The 20,943-nt window shown below is 44.9% G+C and overlaps 1 protein-coding gene across 2 annotated transcripts in view; it reads right to left on the bottom strand.

The window, feature by feature from the left end:
• The window catches only part of LOC143923717 (uncharacterized), an 83,743-nt gene that overhangs the window by 35,881 nt on the left and 26,919 nt on the right, over nucleotides 1–20,943 (bottom strand). For both annotated transcript variants that reach the window (XM_077447527.1, XM_077447529.1), the window contains exons 6-7: nucleotides 18,873–19,187; nucleotides 14,991–15,329 (exon numbers count right to left, since the gene is read on the bottom strand). In XM_077447527.1, the coding sequence (XP_077303653.1) occupies nucleotides 14,991–15,329; nucleotides 18,873–19,187 (654 nt within the window). The remainder of the gene's footprint in view (nucleotides 1–14,990; nucleotides 15,330–18,872; nucleotides 19,188–20,943) is intronic.

Genomic DNA, 20,943 nt, shown 5'->3' with positions numbered 1-20,943 from the left:
CTAACAGCTACAGTGGGCGTGGCTGAGAATCCTCCGCTGATGTGAGCCGAGAGGAGAGCAGCAAGTGGCCAGCCGGGTCTGAGCTACATTTGCGCCAAGGAACAGTCTGAAATATGCGGTATTTAACCACTTCCCGCCCGGCCTATAGCAAAATGACAGCCGGGCGGTGGTTCAGTTATCCTGACTGGGCGTCATCGCGGCGATCGGTGGTGCGGCGTGTCAGTCTGACACACCGATATGCCGATCTTGGTAAAGAGCCTCCGACGGAGGCTGATCATGATGTCAACAGGAAAAGCCATTGATCGGCTTTTCTTCACTCGCGCCTGGCAGACGCATGTAGAGGAGAGCCGATCGGCGGCTCTCCTGACAGGGGGCTGCGCTGATTGTTTATCCGCACAGTCCCCCCTTGGATGCCCACACTAGACCACCAGGGAAGCCACCAGGACCACCAGGGAAGGGGGCAACATGTGGATGGCCAGGTATGAACCCCATGGCCATCCACATGTGCATATTATGCCCAATATGTGCCAATCAGTCCCCACAGATGGGTGCTGACTGGCACCATTATATAACATGTGACATCAGTGATTCCCAGCAGTGCCACACATCAGTGTCCATCAGTGACACCTATCAGTGCCACCCATAAGTACCCATCAGTGCCACCCATAAGTACCCATCAGTGCCGCCTACATGTGCCCTTCAGTGCCGCCTATGAGTGCCCATCAATGCCACCTATCAGTGCCCATCAGTGCCACCTCATTGGTGGCACCTCATCGGTGCCCATCAGTGCCGCCTTATCAGTTCCCATCAGTGCAGCCATATCAGTGCCCTTCATTGAAGAAGGAAATGTACTTATTTACAAAAAATGTTAACAAAAATAAAGAAAAACCTTGTTTTTTTTCAAAATTTTCGGCCTTTTTTTTATTTGTTGTGCAAAAAATAAAAACCACAGAGGTGCTCAAATACCAACAAAATTAAGCTCTATTTGTGGGAACAAAATGATAAAAAATGTGTTTGGGTACAGTGTTGTATGACTGCGCAATTGTCATTCAATTTGCGACAGCGCTGAAAACTGAAAATTGGCCTGGGCAGGAAGGTGTATATGTACCCGGTATTGAAGTGGTTAAATAGCTACATATTTTTTAAAAGGCATTTACAGAGGGGCACTTAAAGTGGTTGGTACCCCTTACAGACCACTTTGACCTACAGTTAAGCCTAGATTAAGGCTTACCTGTAGGTGCAAGGAATATCTCCAAAACCTACACGGTTAAGGAGATATTTGCAAGAAAGACGGCACCGATACTTATGACGCAAGCGTGTCGCAGACAACGGCGCAGGCGCACTGAGTGTGCCGTTTAATGAATGGGATCGTGCCGTCACTGATGGCTCCTGCGCGCATGTGCGGGAGTGACGTCATTGCGGCTCCGGCCAGTCACAGCGCCAGAGACGCGATACATGGAAGTCACTCCGGGTATCATGGCGGGGCGACAGAGGAGGTGACCAAGGACCGTTGCAGGGGCTTCGATCTCAGGTAAGTAATTCATAATGAGCTATGCTATTCATACTAGCTCATTATGCCTTTGTCTTGCAGGGTGTTTTTTTGTTGTTGTTTTTTTTTTTTTTAGAGAGGGTTTACTTCCTCTTTAATGTACAATAAGAGGTAATTTGATAAGGCACAGTTTGTTTAACAGTAGTGAGCAGAGTACATAGAGTATAAGTGTGCTCTGCATACAACTTGTACTGACCCCATGGGAGAGTTCAGCTCTGCCTTCCCATTCACACATTCCACTATGTTAACTCCTAGAGTGCTGGAATCTGCAACAGGGAAGAGCTGAACTCTCAGCACTGAGAGATCTGTGAAGTTCACTGTATTCTGTTTGTCCATCACATCTGTCCTCCTGGCAGCAGTGTGTTTTTCTACTATGTGAATGCCTGTGCCCTGAGTGCCAGTGTCACTGATCCCACCATCCATCTACCTGATCCCACCATCCATCTGCCTCGGTTCCCACCATCCGTCTGCCTCCGATCCCACCATCCGTCTCCGTCTGCCTCCGATCCCACCATCCGTCTGCCTCCGATCCCACCATCCGTCTGCCTGATCCATCTGCCTCCGATCCCACCATCCGTCTGCCTGATCCATCTGCCTTCGATCCTATCACCCCTCTGCCTCCAATCCCACCATCCATCTGCCTAATCCATCTGCCTCCGATCCCACCATCCGCCTGCCTCCGATCCCACCACCCGTCTGCCTCTGATCCCACCATCCATCTGCCTGATCCATCTGCCTCCGATCCCACCATCCGTCTGCCTGATCCATCTGCCTCCGATCCTATCACCCCTCTGCCTCCAATCCCACCATCCGTCTGCCTAATCCATCTGCCTCCGATCCCACCATCCGCCTGCCTCCGATCCCACCATCCGTCTGCCTCTGATCCCACCATCCATCTGCCTGATCCATCTGCCTCCGATCCCACCATCCGTCTGCCTAATCCATCTGCCTCCGATCCCACCATCCGTCTGCCTGATCCATCTGCCTTCGATCCTATCACCCCTCTGCCTCCAATCCCACCATCCGTCTGCCTAATCCATCTGCCTCCGATCCCACCATCCGCCTGCCTCCGATCCCACCATCCGTCTGCCTCTGTTCCCACCATCCATCTGCTGGATCCCTCTGCCCTCGATCCCAACACCCCTCTGCCTCTGATACCACCCTCCATCTGCCTAATACCCTCTATCCCTCTGCCTCTGATGCCACCATCCGTTTGCCTTCGATCCCACCATCCGTCTGCCTCTGATCCCACCATCCCTCTGCCTCTGATCCCACCATCCCTCTGCCTCTGATCCCACCATCCGTCTGCCTCCGATCCCACCATCCGTCTGCCTGATCCCATCATCCATCTGCTTGAATTTTCAGATAAAAAGTTTTTAACCATGCACTGTAATTGTGATGCATAGTGATGCATCACGAAATCGAATCAAATCGAATCGTGGAAAGGATAATCGCAATCAAACTGAATCGTGAGACCAGTGAAGATGCACACCACTAGGGGGCAAGGTGTCTGTACACTGACACTGATGTCCATGGTGGTCCTTGCAGGGTCCACGGCTGCCCACTCTGCCCATTGCACAGACATCGGCACCACTGGACTCTCCGCTCCCTGTACCTCCCCCAGCAGTTTTCTGGCCTTTCTCCTGCAGGCTTCTGCTTGAGTGTGCAGGAGCCTCCTGGCTTCTGCTGCTTGAGTGGGGATGTGCCTGATCCTCGAGATCACGTCTGCCTGGAAGATGGTGGTGTGAGCAGTTATACAGAGGGAGCTGAGGGAATGTCCCTGGAAGTAAGCTCAGCTAGCAGGACATGATGGATTAGTTTACAAGCACCTTTATGCCAAGTCTGCTGAGTTACTGCAGCTTATCATAGATGCCTTGCTATTAGCCTTGCATTGTACTTGAGGATATAAAAGTCCTATCATTATAATGTTATAGTAATAATTACAACTTATAACATTTTATTTAAGAAAAAGGGGTAATTTCCTGAAGTAGTGCACTGCACAGTGGTGTTGCCTTTATGTACCCCTCTATGTACCCCTAAAGTGAGATTGTGGTTCATTGGGACCCGATAGCCTAATTGAAGAATTAATTGAAATCTGCGGGCTATAAACTTTGGATCCTATCTAAAGTATTTTTAATTGATATTCAGGTAAAATAAAGTGACTTGATTAATATGCAAATATACTTTTTTTTATTTATTTTTTCGTTGTACTGTCCCTTCTAGTGGAGCATCTGCCATTGTACAGACAGGTAAAATTAGCAGTGTTGGACCTTTATATCAGCAATCAGAAGAACCTAATAAATAACCAGACCACACATAGTTATATAAGGCCACACACTTTTTTATTGGGAGATTTTAGTATGTTTTTTAGGAAATCCTGTTACATTGACAGGTATGGAATCACTTGAATTCTAGAGAAACCATTTTTGACTATATGGCAGCAGTGTGCATAATGTCTTATTTTTACTTTATTTATTTCCACTTTGTACGTGCAAGGTTTTAATTCCGTGATGTTTAATGTTATGGAAATTGTATTTTATGCAATTGCAAAAACAATCCATACAGAAATATCACCAATATGGCTAAAAGTTTGTGAAAACCTGATTATTTTACCTATATGTACACATTGAATATCCTATTCCAAAACCATGGCTATTAGTATGGATTTGGCCTCCCTTTGTAGCTATAATCTCCTCACGGGTCTCAAACTTACTGAATGACATATCGGTATGGATGTCACACCACTTTCTCAAACTCAATCTTTCTAAAACTGAGCTTCTTATATTTCCTCCTTCACAGTCCCCCCCCCCCCCCGTGACTTCACCATTAATATACAACACAACCATTGGCCCCTCCACACATGCCAGGGTCCTGGGTGTAATCCTTGACTCTGACCTCTCCTTCAGCCCCCATATCCAATCACTGGCTAAATCCCGCCGCCTTCACCTCCACAACATCACCAGAATTCGACCCTTCCTGACTAATGACACCACAAAGCAACTATTCAATCCTTGATTATTTCCCACCTTGACTACTGCAACTCTCTCCTTAATGGCCGACCCTTACGCCGGCTCCTCCCCCCTTCAGTCAATTATGAATTCTGCTGCTAGACTAATACACTTCACCAGCTGATCCATGACTGCTGCTCCTCTCTGCCAATCCCTTCACTGGCTCCCCCTACCCCACCGTGTAAAATTCTAAATGCTAACCATAACATACAAGGCCTTACACAACATCGCCCCCATCTATATCACCAACCTCATCTGCAGATATTGCTCAAATCGTCCCCTCCGCTCCTCCCAGAACCTCCTGCTCTCTAGCTCCCTTGTTACCTCCTCTCATTCTCACCTTCAAGACTTCTCCAGAGCCTCTCCCATCCTCTGGAACTCCCTGCCCCAGTATATCCGATCAGCCCCTACCCTGTCCACCTTTAGGAGATCCCTGAAAACTCATTTATTCGGGAAGTCTATCCCACACCCACCTAACTGTCCCTGAGCCACTCTCATCAAATCATTCTCTGAAGCTATTACCTTTTGCACCACCACCCCCTCCCTTTAGAATGTAAGCTCTACGAGCAAGGCCCTCCTGTACCTTTTGTATTGAACTGTACTGTAATTGTGTTGTTCCCCCTATACATTGTAAAGCGCTACGTAAACAGTTGGCGCTATATAAATTGTGTATAATAATAATAATAATGACTTCCACTCTTCTGTAAAGGATTTCTACAAGAATTTGGAGTGTTTTATTGCCTATTCAGCCAAATGAACATTTGTGGCGCTGTACAATAAGACCTAGTGTTCACAACTGGCCTTCCAACTCAATCGAAAAGTGTTCAGTAGAAATGAGGTCAGGGCTCTGTATAGGACACTTGAGTTCCTCCACACCAAACTTAACACACAATGTCTTTATGGAGTTTGGCTTTGTACACAGGGGTACGGTCATACCGGAACATGGAACAGAAAGGGGCATTTACCAAACTGTTACCACAAGGGTGAAAGAACAAAATGATCTACAACATATTTAGAGGGTGTCTGTGGGAATTTGTGTCAATTTGTGAGGTCAGGTACAGATGTTGTATAAGAAGACCTGGCTCACAATCCAATTAATCCTAGAGGTCTTCAGTAGGGTTGAGGTCAGGGCTCTGTGCAGCAGGATACTCGAGGTCCTCCACACCAAACTCATGAAACCATGGAGTTGACTTTGTACACAGGGGCACAGGCATACTGGAACAGAAAGGGGCATTCACCAAACTGTTACCACAAAGTTGGAAGAACACAATTGTCTAAAATGATTTGTATGCTGCAGTATTACCAGTACCGTTCACTGGAGACACCTGAAATAGATCATTTGAAGGGAGATCACATAGTTTTGTCCATTTAGTGTACATTAGGAAAAATATGTATTGGGTATGCAGATATCTTCTGCATATATCATGTCTTCACTTAGGGAAAAACATCCGTGCTTAAAGTTTTGTAAGGTGGGAGCAGAAAATACAATCCATCTATCTTCAAAGAGTCCATCATTTAGAGGGGTTTGGAGCATACTATAAGGAAATTAAGAGATTTATTATAAATACAATGATCAATTCTCTTAAAAGAATTACAGTCATGGATTTAGCCAGTCCTTAAAAAATTGTTACTGCTACTACTAGTTCACTATACAGTATGGGGGAGATGTACTAAAACTGGAGTGTGCAAAATCTGGTGCAGCCCAGCATAGAAACCAATCCACTTCCAGGTTTTATTTTCAAAACGTAACCGCTTGCCGACCACCTCACGCCGATATACTTCGACAGAAGGGCTCGTACAGGCAGAATCACATACCTGTACGTTGCCCTTTAAGGGGCGGCCAGTGCAATCTCCGTGAGTCAAGTCACGGGTCCCGCAGACTCAATCGCCGCGGGGATACCCGCGATCGCCTCACGGGGAGGAAGAACAGGGAGATGCTAATGTAAACAAGCATCTCCCCGTTCTGCCTAGTGACAGTGTCACTGATCTCTGCTCCCTGTGATCAGAGCAGAGATCAGTGATGTGTCACACGTAGCCACGCCCCCCACCGTTAGAAACACGCCACTAGGACACACTTAACCCCTACACTGCCCCCTAGTGGTTAACCCCTTCACTGCTAGTGTCATTTGCACAGGAATCAGTGCATTTGTATTGCACTGATTGCTGTATAAATGCCAATGGTCCCAAAAATGTGTCAAAAATGTTTGATGTGTCTGCCATAATGTTTCAGTCACAATAAAAATCTGATCGCCACCAAAAGCTGATCGCTGCCGTTTAAAAAAAAAACAAAATGAATAGAAATGCCAAAAAACGATCCCCTATTTTGTAAACGCTATAACTTTTGTGCAAACCAATCAATAATCGCTAATTGCAATTTTTTTTTTTTTTTTTACCAAAAATATGTAGAAGAATACGAATCGGCCTAAACTGAGGAAAAAAATAGTTTTTTTATATATTTTTGGGCGATATTTATTATAGCGAAAAGTAAAAAAAAAGTGTTTTTCTTTTTTAAAATTGTCACTCTTTTTTTGTTTATAGCGCAACAAATAAAAACCGCAGAGGTGATCAAATACCACCAAAAGAAAGCTCTATTTGTAGGAAAAAAAGGAAGTCAATTTTGTTTGGGAGCCACGTCACACGGCCGCGCAATTGTCAGTTAAAGCGACGCAGTGCCGAATCGCAAAAAGTGCTCTGGTCAGGAAGGAGGTAAAATCGTCTGGGCATGAAGTGGTTACTTGAACAAGCTAAAGTTAGCAGCTGATTGACTAACATGCACAGCTAAGATTCTGAGAGCTCTAGTTTTAGTAAATCCCTCCAGATGTCGTAATAATTTAAATTACTAGTATATAAATTCTTTTACTTTTTAAAAATTCCAGATGTGTAACAAAGTTATTGCATTGCAAATTCCCATCTGCTTCTTATCTAGACGGGAAAAAAAATGACTGTAAATTTTTGAGCATGAGAGCCAAATGGTATGTTCTGCAGGAAGGACAAGGTCAGTGCATAGCATGTCAGTGACTGTAACAAACCATTCATATGTTTATTTCCTTCACTGACAGGCAAGGGAAACCATAATTCTGTTGTCATTGATGACTTGGTTAAGAAACTTTGCGCTGGTAAAAATAATGTCACACTGTAATTGTATGCGATTGCTGTGTAATGCAATAGAATTCTGTTTTCAAGATAAATGCATAAACATGTTAATTTAAATAAATTCCTTAACAACATCCGGACCGCCCACCGCCATTATACGTTGGTATTTTTGAAAGAGGATATTGTTATAGCAGCAGCTAGCTGCCATAACCCCGGTATTCTCTTCTTCAGCGGGCGGTCTTCTTCAAGATAAAAGTGGTCTCTGCAGATTCGCAGCAAGATCACTTTTATCGGCGACAGGAGAGGGACCCCCACTCCCACCTCGCTCCAGTGTCCTCTGCCGCTTACCGGAGCTGTCGTCAGCGGCGGAAGTAATCGCATTCTTCTCCTGTCCTGACATGGAGACGAGTGAAGGGGTCCCCACCCGTGTCCATGTCATTGCAGTGCGAAAGTGACGTCAAAAAGTCACCTCCGCCCATAGCTCTTAAAGTGGTTGTAAACCCACTTTTTGGACTTCTACCTACAGGTAAGCCTATCCTATAGGTAGTGGAAATATCTCCTAAACGTGCGCCGTTTAGGAGATATTTCACTTGGAGTCCGCAAAAAAGTCCTACGGCGCATGCACGGGGAAGAAACTAAACGAAGTGCCGTTTCTTCCCTAGCCTGTACCGTTCCTCCCATATAGAGGAGTGTATGGCTCCCATGGTTCAGAGAAGCAGGATCTCCTAGTCTATGGATAGTGTAGGACCCACTAATCATGGGGTACTTTGTCGCAGTAAGTGGGCTTAAGCATCATATAGCAATATGGTGTGACCAAATCCCCATATTTTTTCATAATGTTTTTTGAAAATGTCTAGGCCAGTGATGGCGAACCTTGGCACCCCAGATGTTTTGGAACTACATTTCCCATGATGCTCCTGCACTCTACATCGTAGTGGAGCATCATGGGAAATGTAGTTCCAAAACATCTGGGGTGCCAAGGTTCGCCATCACTGGTCTAGGTGTTTTTAAAAAGCCTTGCTGGAGGTAAATGTTAGTTTTGCACGTGTGCGCTGTAATATTTTTGCTCTGTTGTATGGTCTTATGGCAGCACCATCTTTATGCATTTTTTTAGGGTGTGCCCCCCAAATATCTTGTTTGTCTATTGTATGGATTCTGACCAAATCCTGTTGGGTGGAGCACCCCACTCCCTCAGTAAGTACCTTTCATTAGTGACAACCTGTGTCATGGTGGAGACCTCATGTTCTCCCATATAGAGGAGTGTATGGCTCCCATGGTTCAGAGAAGTGATCTCCCAGTCTATGGATAGTGTAGGACCCATTAATCATGGGGTACTTTGTCGCAGTAAGTGGGCTTAAGCACCATATAGCAATATGCAGGGCCAGATTAAGAACATCATGGGCCTGGTGCTGAGGATTTTGGTAGGGCCTTTTATAAACAATAAGTAAATAAAAATGCAAACATTTTTTTGTTATAACAAATTAAATTAAAGAGAGAGAGGGAGGATGAGAGAGAGAGAAAGGGGATGAAAGAGGTGTGAGGGGTAAGGGATCGAGGATGAGAGAGAAAGGGGGGGGGGGGGGTGAGAGAAAGAGGATGTGAGCATGTGTGGGAATGACATCAATGCAGCCTGGCCAAGGCAAGTGACTGAAGGCACAGAAACCGGGGTGAAGATGTTAGTGCCCAGGCCCCGCCGGGTTGATCACAGCACAGCACTGGAGGGCTCAGTCTGACAATTTAAGTGTACCCTAATGTGCTAATATGCTGGGCATACTTGTACATTATGGCATAACCTACCCCAGGGCCTCTAAAAAGTAGCAATGTTAGAAAAGTTTACTACCGCTTTAATATCATGAGCCTCTCATGGGGCCCCCTACTGACCCTGTGGCCCTTGGGCAGTGCCTAAGTGCATAGTTGTCAACATTTCAAAAATATTTTCAGGGACGCTTTTTTACAATTGCTATATTTAGAGTAGCTGACATCCCCTATGTTCCTCTATACATCACAATAGTAATTACAAAATTAAATTATTACTAATAATGGGGCAGAACAAATATGAGGACTGTGAGATTTCCTTTAGTTGAACTGACAAAAATGCCCTTTCTAGAGCTGGTAACATTGAGGATATTCAGTATAATTTTAAAGAACAGTTTTTGTGGGTAAGAGGCATAGGGGAGGAGTATGGATGGTATAAAAGTGGGAAGTATGTGCAGGTGAGGGAGAGGAATGTGGAGGGTCTAACAGTGGGCACTATGTACATGAGGAGTGCAGAGAATATGGCAGAAGGCACTATGTACAGGAGAGGAGTGTGAGGGGTATGACAGTGGGCAGTATGCACGGCAGAGGAGTGTAGAGAGTATGACATTGGGCACTATGTATAAGAGAAGAGTGTGGAGGGTATGACAGTGAGCAATATGTACAGGAGTGTGGAGGGTATGACAGTGGGCACTATGTACAGGAGAGGAGTGTGAGGGGTATGACAGTGGGCAGTATGCACAGCAGAGGAGTGTAGAGGGTATGACATTGGGCACTATGTATAAGAGAACAGTGTGGAGGGTATAACAGTGAGCAATATGTACAGGAGTGTGGAGGGTATGACAGTGGGCACTATGTACAGGAGAGAAGTGTGGAGAGTAGGACAGTAAGCAGTAATTACAGGAGAGGGGTGTGGAGGGAGGGTAGGACGCTGGGCACTATGTATAGGAGAGGAGTATGGAGGGTATGACAGTGAGTACTATGTACAGGAGAGGAGTGTGGAGGGTATGACAGTGGGCACTATGTATAGGAGAGAAGTGTGGAGGGTATGACAGTGGGCACTATGTATAGGAGAGGAGTATGGAGGGTATGACAGTGAGTAGTATGTACAGGAGAGGAGTGTGGAGGGTATGACAGTGGGCACTATGTATAGGAGAGAAGTGTGGAGAGTATGACAGTGGGCACTATGTATAGGAGAGAAGTGTGGAGAGTATGACAGTGGTCACTATGTATAGGAGAGGAGGATGAAGTAATCTGGGAAGGAAAAATGTAAAGGTTTGTGAAAGGCTGTTTAGGGACTGTGTAGTGGTTAATCGGGCCATACATGGATTGAAATTACACCAATTAAGCAGAGACCAGCCATAGTCGATCTATGTATGGGCTAGCTGGTTTTAAACAAGTCAACCTATTAACCGACTTGAGTACAACCAGCCTGTCAGGTTTTCCCCAAAACAATCAGTGCTGCCAGCTATAGATAGCAACACTAATCATTGTATTCACTGGCAGAACACAATAACACTGCAGGAGTGATCGCCCCATTCACAGGTCAGCGGGTGAGAGGGTGTGTGGGGACAGGCTGGGGAGAGATACTAGTCAGTCCCTGGGTAGGTACTGGTTAGTATCAGAGCCAGATACACACAGGTTACATACGCCACGATCGTTAGAACGAGAGCAATAATTCTAGCACTAGACCTCCTCTGTAACTCTAAACGTGTAACCTGTAAAAAAATTTAAAGTATCGCTTAGTACACAACAATTAATAGTGCTAACTTTAGTGGGTTTTTTTAATGAATGAAACTGTTTCTTTCCAAAAAAAAAAGTTTGAAAAATTGCTGCGCAAATATCATGTAACATAAAAAGTTGCAAAGACCACCATTTTATTCCATAGGGTGTCTGCTAAAACAATATATAATGCTTGAGGGTTCTGAGTAATTTTCTAGCATAAAAAAATGATGACTTTTACATGTAGGAGAGAAGTCTCAGAATGGGCCTGGGTGGCAAGGGGTTAATTATCATAAGTAATATACAAATAATTATGATAAGCTCTGTGAGGTCATCCTCTCAGTCTGCTGCAGAGTGTTCCAGCTTGTATTTATACTGACCGCTCTGTATGTAGCTTCTGACAGGCTGTACAAGGAGCCCTGTATCTCCGGAACCATAGATAATGGCAGCCCCATATTTTAACCAGTGCTGGAGTGGGTCTTTAGCTACATACCTCCCAAATGTGGGGTCTCTGTGACTCCTGATCGCCGAGCTACAATCCTCGAAGTCAATCTTTTTTTTTTTTTTTTTTTGGGCAAATGGGCCTATCTTGAGAAAGGGGCCTGGAGCTGCAGCTCCAATAGCCCCTATGTTAATCCGGCCCTGGCAATATGGTGTGGCCAAATCCCCATATTTTTTGATAATGTTTTTTGAAAAGGTGTTTTTTAAAAAGCCTTGCTGGAGGTAAATGTTAGTTTTGCATGTGTGCGCTGTAATATTTTTGTTCTTTAGCCTGTACCGTTAGTCGCGGCTCCCGTGCGCATGCGCGGGAGTGATGTCACGCGGCTCTGGCGAATAACAGAGTCCGCGGCCCGGAAAGGAAGAGGGGCCAGAAGATGGACACTGCCCACACAGGGGGCATTGCTGGATTCTTTTTCAGATAAGTGGCACATAATGGGCTAGTATGCGATGCATACTAGCCTATTATGCTTTTCATTTTCAGGCTGCAGCAGCGAGCAAAAGAGGAAGTAAAACCCATCAGGGTTTACTTCCTCTTTAAAGGGCCTTTCTTTTTTATTGCATTTTAGTGTATATATGAGATGTGAGGTCTTTTTGACCCCCCAGATCTCATATTTAAGAGGCCCTGTCATGCTTTTTTTTTCTGTTTCAAGGGATCTTTACATTTCTTGTGATAGGAATAAACGTTACACAATTTATTTATTTTTAAATGTAGTTAGAACTACTGCCAGACTTCATGCATCCTTTCCAGAGACAGTCATTTTCGAGCTTTGTTTTGTTGTTTTATTGGGGGTACAACTTGGATAGGGATTGGGATATGGGCTGCCCATAGAATTAATTATTTAATTTATTTACAGTTTTCAATATACTTTGATCGTATTTAGAGCCTGGAGATTGAATGTGAACACTTGACTGAAATCTTCTCCTGCAGCTCCCTGCAGACTGTTACTCCCTCTGCATCTCCTATGCAGACTATTGCTTCCTGCATCTCCTATGCAGACTATTGCTTCCTGCATCTCCTATGCAGACTATTGCTTCCTGCATCTCCTATGCAGACTATTGCTTCCTGCATCTCCATGCAGACTGCTATTACTAAGGCCTTGCACACACGGTCGGAGAATCCGTCGGAATGTGTCCTATCGGACCGTGTCGTCGGATAATCCGACTGTGTGTGGTATGCATCGGACTGATTCCGTCCGAATCTCCGTCGGACCCAATTTTCCAAGATGTTGGAAATATTTCCCGACCAACTGGGCCGGTCGGACCTAATCCGATCATGTGTAGAGCATTTTGATCGGACCAAGTGCCACGCATGCTCAGATCAAATTCCTACATCAAAGCTATTGGCTACTAGCCTGAACGTAGTCCCATCGTAACGAAATTACGTCATCATGTTCTGAAAGATTGGATTTTTCGCCAACTTTGTCCGACCGTGTGTATGCAACAGTTTCGGACAAGACCTGACGGACAAAATCCGACGGGCAGAATCCGACGGATTTGGTTGTGGAAATCTCCGACCGTGTGTACGTGGGCTAAGAGTTCTCCATCCATCACCGTGTGAGGGACAGAAACATCACTTTTGACCCAGTAAAAGTAATGGTCTTAGTTCTCTTCACCACCTTCCCAAACTTGCTTCTTCTTGCACACTTGGTTTCCTCCTGCACAACTTGTAATTACATTTGGATATAACACATCCTCTTCTAATGGGTATGAAGAACTCACTCTGAATAAACCCCTCTACTGGCTCTGGTGACTCGCTGCTACTAGGCCCGAGGCCTGCAGAACCTCTCCCTGGAGGCCTAGTAGGTTAAAGCCTATGTTCTAGGAAATGGACTACTGCTCCCAGCCATTCCAGCTTGCAAATCATGTGTTCCCCGGCCAAACTGATTTGACACAAACATCCCCAGAGTCTCTTCTCTGCTCCAGGAGTTCCCTGCCACCGAACTTGCGGTGACAGAGGCATTGCCAATGACCATGTAAAGGCAAAGTTCCTTCACAGGTCTCCCCCGCCTCCTCCTGCAGTTCCACCCCCCCCCCCCCCCCCTTATTGCAATGCTCATATATTAAGCCTGAGTATTAAAGCTTATCTAAACCCCCAAAATAAAAGTTTTCTTAAATAGCAGATGGGGGTGTGCTCCTGCGGCTGTCTAGCACTACATTCCTCATGTCACCCAGTTGACGTCTCCTCCCCAGTGACATGTGACCTCAGCATATATAGGAGGCCCGCCCCTGCCAATGTCAAGGATTGGTCAGAACTCCCACATGTGCTGCTTGCCACTCCAGCTCTAGGCCCAGCCTCCTCTTCCAGAACATTCTCCCTGGAAGCAGGGGAGGCACCTCAGAACTGGAGTACAGGTGAACACACCCACTGATACTCTAAACACTCCCAGCCCCCAGATCAAAACAGACAGGCCTAGCTTGTAGCATAGGCCTGCCTAAATTTACCTGTGCTGAACAAACCTAGTAAAACAACCCTTACTAGCACCTACCTTTTGGTAGATAGTGCTACAAAAAGAGCAGTGTAAAAATAAAAAAATAAAAGGTAAAATAAGGAAAAAAAAATCATTTTATACGCACCCCGTCCCGCCGAGCTTATGTGCAGAAGCGAACGTATATGTGAGTAGTGCCTGTGTAACTCAAAACATGCAGCCTGTGGAATTTTTTAAACGTCGCCTATGGAGATTTTTAAGGGTAAAAGTTTGTCGCCTTTCCACGAGCGGGCGCAATTTTGAAGCGTGACATGTTGGGTATCAATTTACTCGGCGTAACATTATCTTTCACAATTTAACATTACTGTTGTCTTATTTTTTCATTCCAAAAAGTGTATTTTTTCCAAAAAAATGCGCTTGTAAGACCGCTGCGCAAATACGGTGTGACAGAAAGTATTGCAGTGACCGCCATTTTATTCTCTAGGGCAGTGATGGCGAACCTTGGCACCCCAGATGTTTTGGGACTACATTTCCCAGGATGCTCCACTACACTGCAGAGTGCAGGAGCATCATGGGAAATGTAGTTCCAAAACATCTGGGGTGCCAAGGTTCGCCATCACTGCTCTAGGGTGTTAGAGAAAAATATACAATGTTTGGGGGTTCTAAGTCATTTTCTAGCAAAAAAAACAAAAAAAAACAGTTTTTAACTTGTAAACTACAAATCTCAGAAAGAGGCCCATTTTTTACTCCATTTTGTGCACTAAATGCTATGCAAACCAAATATTACTTTGTAAAAGTATTCTGAGATCAAAAGGCAAAATTCGGAGTTTGGCTTTTAATCTCAGAATTTTTTATTTCAATCTCAGAATTTTGTTTTGTAAATTTGTTTTGTGTAAATGATAAACTACAAGTCTATGAAGTGCAAAAAAAACTTACATATTTCCAGAGGTCCTGTACTTATTTCTATTGGCCGCTCCAGGCTGGGGTGCTCCACTCTGCAAATGAACTCTGACCCCTGGTCTTCTCTTATAGTTGGGGTAAAATATAAAATTGCAGTGCAGCCAAACGTGGTCTTTACATCCTTGTGTGGTAGAATCTCTACAGCCATATTACTAGAGACCGGAGCCGCAGACAACACACCTCTTTCGCTCCTAAACCAAGCCACAGTTATAACATTAGGGAAATAACCGGTGATGTGGCATTTCAGCATGGATTTTTGGTTATCTTCCAAAAGTGGGACATTTATTTTTCCTAAAATGGGATGCCAGGGAAAATCTACAAAGAAATAAAAAATAGTGCACACTGATTATGCATTTAACTTATTCTAAAGAATAAATTCACTTTTGTGGAAACAATATATCAAATAAAAAAAATAATGTAGCATATACAATTGCTGCACAAGCCATATTGTAATTTAATGTTTCATTCTGCAGCCACTGTTATTCTCTCTAAACTTTATTTCAATACGGCAACCTGTTGGGGTACATAAAAGAAAAGAAAGCAGCGCCAATGTAAGTGTAGCAATTAAAAAGGCCAGATTTATTCATAAAGGATTACAGTCACTAGACAGCGGTGGTAAATGGGCACATCGAGATCAGCAACCAGGGTGTTCCAGAGGTCCAAAACGGCTTCTATACAGCGCGGTCTCATCACACTCGGTGGCGCCAGTGGCGCAAAGATTGCCTGAGGATGGGGCAACGCATGTTCTGAACGTGTGCATGGTTCTGCAGCCACCCACCAACAACTGCCTGACCAGAGACGTCCTGTGGACGATTTCCTCCTGCACCCTTCACATCTAGCCTGGGACACCGGTGCCACCGAGTGTAATGAGACCGCACTGTATTGAAGCCATTCTGGACCTCCTGAACACCGTGGTTGCTGAATGGCTTCAATACAGCGCAGTCTCATCATACTCTGTGGCACAAAGGTTGCCTAAGGAAGGAGCACACATGCTCCGAACGTGTGCCTGGTTCTGCAGCCGCTCCCAACCAACAACCGCCACCTGACCAGAGACGTCCTGCTGACGATTTCTTCCTGCGTCCTTCACATCTAGCCTGGGACACTGGCGCCACTGAGTGTGATGAGACTGTGCTGTATTAAAGACATTCTGGACCTCCGGAATACCTTGGTTTCTGAATGGCTTCAATACAGCGCGGTCTCATCATACTCTGTGGCGCCGGTGTCCCAGGCTAGATGTGAAGGGCACAGGAGGAAATCATCAGCAGGACGTCTCTGGTCAGGTGGTTGTTGATGGGTGGCTACAGAACCATGCACACGTTCAGAACATGCATGCTCCTTTCTCAGGCAACCTTTGCGCCACAGAGTATGATGAGACTGCGCTGTATTGAAGCCATTCAGCAACCAGGGTGTTCAGGAGGTCCAGAATGGCTTCAATACAGTGCGGTCTCATCACACTCGGTGGTGCCGGTGTCCCAGGCTAGATGTGAAGGGGGCAGGAGGAAATCGTCAGCAGGACGTCTCTGGTCAGGCGGTTGTTGGTGGGCGGCTGCAGAACCATGCACATGTTCGGAGCATGCGTGCTCCTTCCTCAGGCAACTTTTGCGCCACCGGCGCCACAGAGAATGATGAGCCCGTGCTGTATTGAAGCCGTTCTGGACCTCTGGAACACCCTGGTTGCTGATCTCGATGTGCCCATTTACCACCGCTGTCTAGTGACTGTAATCCTTTATGAATAAATCTGGCCTTTTTAATTGCTACACTTAGATTGGTGCTGCTTTCTGTTTTTTTATTGTTTCTATATCCAGAGTCACTTCTTTTCTTCAGCATGCTGCCTTCAAGTGTTAACCTACAGATCGTCATGATTTCCTGGGTTACTACCCATGACACATGGACTTTGTTCTTGGACTACCTTAATCCATTCATCTAAACCTACACAACCAGTAACCTCTTTCCTTATTTAATTTTCCCAATCCCCACTAATATTTATTACTGCTTTTAATGTTTTAAAGTGGTTGTAAACCCTTACAAACCACTTTGACCTACAGGTAAGCCTAGATTAAGGCTTACCTGTAGGTCCAAGCAATATCTCCTAAACCTATATGGTTTAGGAGATATTTGCCCGAAAACGGGCACCGCTGTCTACGGCGCATGCGCCGTAGACAGCGGCACGCAGGCGCACTGAATGCGGCAGTTCCAAGAATGGAGCTGCCGCATTTGTCGACTCCCGTGCGCATGCACGGGAGTGACGTCATCGCGGCTTCGCCGAATGACAGCGGCGGAGCTGCAAGACGCCACCAGCAAGATGGATGCGGCGGACTACAGGGGACAGCGCGACTTCGCTGGCTCCTGTGTCAGGTAAGTGACACATAATGGGCTACTATGCGATGCATAGTAGTCCATTATGCTTTGCCTTTGCAGGGAAAAAAAGAAGTAAACTCATAAGGGTTTACTTCCTCTTTAAATACATTCCTTATTATTGTGTATGGCTATGTTGACTCTCCTCTAGAGGTGTCCCCGCTCCTGCCGTGGAGTGCCTAGCGTGACAAATATTGTTGTTTTATTTGTGTACATAACTTCCCCAGGAATGTTATTTCCTGCTTTTGTGATTTTCCCAGAAGTCTGCACTAAGATACGAGTCACATTTTAGGCATCCCCTGCAATAGGTTTTTCAGTTTTGGTTCGATACTCCAAGGGTTAAGATAAGTTCAGCTTTCATAACATGTTACATGTTACACCCGTATTCAGGGTGTAACATGTTACCAAAAGAGCAGCCCCCATTGTGACAGTGTGTCAGGGATCTTCTCCCCACACCCATTCTCACAATTAAAAAAAAAAAACAGCTGTGCTGAGCTTCAGCCACCCGGCCATGTCATTCATTGAGTTCTGTGAATGGGAGAACTACAACTACCATTGTGGCTGATATCTTTTAGTTCTCAATGAACTACCAGGGAGCCTGGTGAGCACTCTAGGTATTTCATTGATGCTTCCTGTCATTCAGCAACTTCCTGTCCGTATGTGGTACAGGTAGATAGCTACACTGACAATATGCAGAAGCCTAAGATTGCACCTGTGATCTGTTGATCGTGGGTCCAATGCTTTACAGGCTCCTAATAATACAAAATATAAAATAAATGCACATTTTTTTACCTGCAAAAAAATGTGCATTTATTATTATTTTTTTTAAAATGTTAACTTTATCCTTTAAATACTTCTAAAGGGATGCCAACAGTGCAGCTTTTCTCACCAGTACACTTAGAGTGCACCAGGTGATCATAATAAACCAGCCCCTTCCATTCAAATTCAGTGTGAAAGGTTAGGTAGAACTCTAAGCCATTGTACACACGGTCGGACATTCCGACAACAAAATCCGTCGGATTTTGTCCAAAACTGGTGTTGCATACACACGGCCGGACAAAGTTGTCGGAAAATCAGATTGTTCGTAACGTAATGACGTTATTTCGTTACGAGGGGACTACGTTCAGGCTAGTAGCCAATAGCTTTGGTCTAGGAATTTGATCCGAGCATGCGTGGCACTTTGTCCGATCGGAAATTCTCTACAAACGGATCGGATCATGTTGTCGGAAAATTTTATAGCCCAGCTCTAAAACTTTGTCGGTCAGATATTCCGATGGAAACAGTCCGTTGGAGCCCACACGCGGTCAGATTATCCGACAACATGGTCCGATCGGACATTTTCCATCGGAATGTCCGACCGTGTGTACAAGGGCTAATAAAGTTTGATAGCATCACTCCAATGTACATTGATTACACAGAGGGGATTATTTTTTCCCCCCAAACAAAAGTGGAGTTACACTTTAACTGTGATAGGGATTTTGTCACCTGTAAAGATAGGCTTACCTCTTACAGACAAGGTTCTGGTCTCAGGCCCATCCAAAGATGAATGTTCCCAAGTGACGTACAATTTATACTGAGGATCTGCGAAGCTGGGACCCCAAACCTGACATTCACTAGTGACACAAAATGTCAGATCCTCCTCTTCTGTGATTGTTTCTGTGTGTTTGGTTCCCTGCCGGACTGCTTTTCTGGGCTGTGGCTCCTCACGGTACCATTTTATCTTGATGTCTTTTGGATAAAATTTCTTGAGAGTCAAGCAAAACTGAATGAAAATAGTATCCACCAATGTCATCTGTATGGGATCCATCTGAGGTTTTCCTGGATAATGTAACACAGGAAGCAGAATATCAAAACTAATTATGATACTTTTTTTTTACATTCTGTCAATATGATGTAGATTTATGCAGCATAGTTAGATTAGAGTTATGCCGCGTACACACGATCGGACATTGATCGGACATTCCGACAAACAAAATCCATTTTTTTCCGACAAACAAAATCCATTTTTTCTGACGGATGTTGGTTCAAACTTGTCTCGTACATACACGGTCACACAATGTTGTCGGAAATTCCGAACGTCAAGAACGCGGTGACGTACGGTGAGCCGAGAAAATTGAAGTCCAATAGCCAGTGCGGCTCTTCTGCTTGATTCTGAGCATGCGTGGAACTTTGTGTGTCGGAATTGGGTACACACCATCAGAATTTCCAACAACTGATTTTGTTGTCGGAAAATTTGAGATCCAGATCTCAAATTTTGTGTGTCGGAAATTCCGATGGAAAATGTCCGATGGAGCCTATACACGGTCAGAATTTCAGACAAAGGGCTCCCATCGAACATTTTCCTTCGGAAAATCTGACTGTGTGTGCGTGATATTAGAGTAATGCCTCATACACACGACTGGACTTTCTGCCAACAAACCCGTGGAATTTTGTTGGACGGTTGTTGGCTCCAACTTGTCTTGCATGCACATGGTAACACAAATGTTGGCCAACAATTACAAACGTAGTGACGTACTAGACATACTACGTGGTTTTTCAGCTCTTTAGCGCCACCCTTTGGGCTCCTTCTGCTAATTAATTTCGTGTTAGTAGAAGTTTGAGTGTTGATTTACACTTTTCTTTTCATGTTTTTCATTTAGCGCTTTTCAGTTTGCTTCTGAATGACATGTTGCGGAATCGGAGGAGATAACGTGTTATTTATTATTGGCCTTGGAGTTACTGCCTTGACATTTTTTTTTTTGGTTGAATAATGATTCGATTTGGTATATTTTCTATATTTTTGGAGGCATAGAATGCACTTTTTGGTTAAGTTCTATTGGCAGATAGCATGTCTAATTTTATTTGTTTTCTTTTTTTTTAATTCACAATAAAAAATTGTGTAGAATAATACTTGGCTATGTGTTGATAGTTTGGGAGTAGGCAGTTACATTTAAAAAAATACAATGTAAAATTGACAAGGGACACCAACATAGTTGTGATACCACATATGTGTAGGTAAGGCCGCGTACACACGGGCGGACTGTTCGTCCAACTTTGTCCGCTGAACAGTGTTTGGGCGGACAGTCCGCTCGTGTGTGGGCTTTCAGCGGACAGTTGGACGGACAAGGTTTTTCAGGAATTTCCGTAAAACTGTCCGCTGAAACCTTGTTTCAGTGAACAGTCCGCTCGTGTGTAGGCTTGTTCGTCAAACAAAGTTGCGCGCATGCTCAGAAAGGATTTTCACGCCGAAAGCTATAATGCAGTGTATAGGACGTCGTATTTTTCGTCCCGTCGTACGTGCCGTTCACGTCATCGCGCACGGTTTCAGCAAACTGTTCGTCCGTCGTGTGTGGCCATGTCCGTCCATGCTAAGTTTGAGCGGACTGTTTGCCGAAACTGTTGGACGGACAAAGTTGGGCGAACAGTCCGCGCGTGTGTACGCGGCCTTAGTTGTTGTTTGTACCCGTAGTACAGCCCAAAAACAATAGTGCGCATTTTGCTTTTTTTTTAATCCTACCTTAAAACACACTGACACTAATTAAAAAAAATGACCTTTGGCCCTTACCTTGGCCCAAACACTAACCCTGACATTGAC

This window comes from Lithobates pipiens, unplaced genomic scaffold, assembly GCF_037356315.1.
Source record: "Lithobates pipiens isolate NorthernLeopardFrog02 unplaced genomic scaffold, aLitPip1_a1.2 Scaffold_22, whole genome shotgun sequence".
In the NCBI taxonomy this organism is placed as follows: Eukaryota; Metazoa; Chordata; class Amphibia; order Anura; family Ranidae; genus Lithobates; species Lithobates pipiens.
This window is presented reverse-complemented; position numbering and strand designations above follow the sequence as displayed.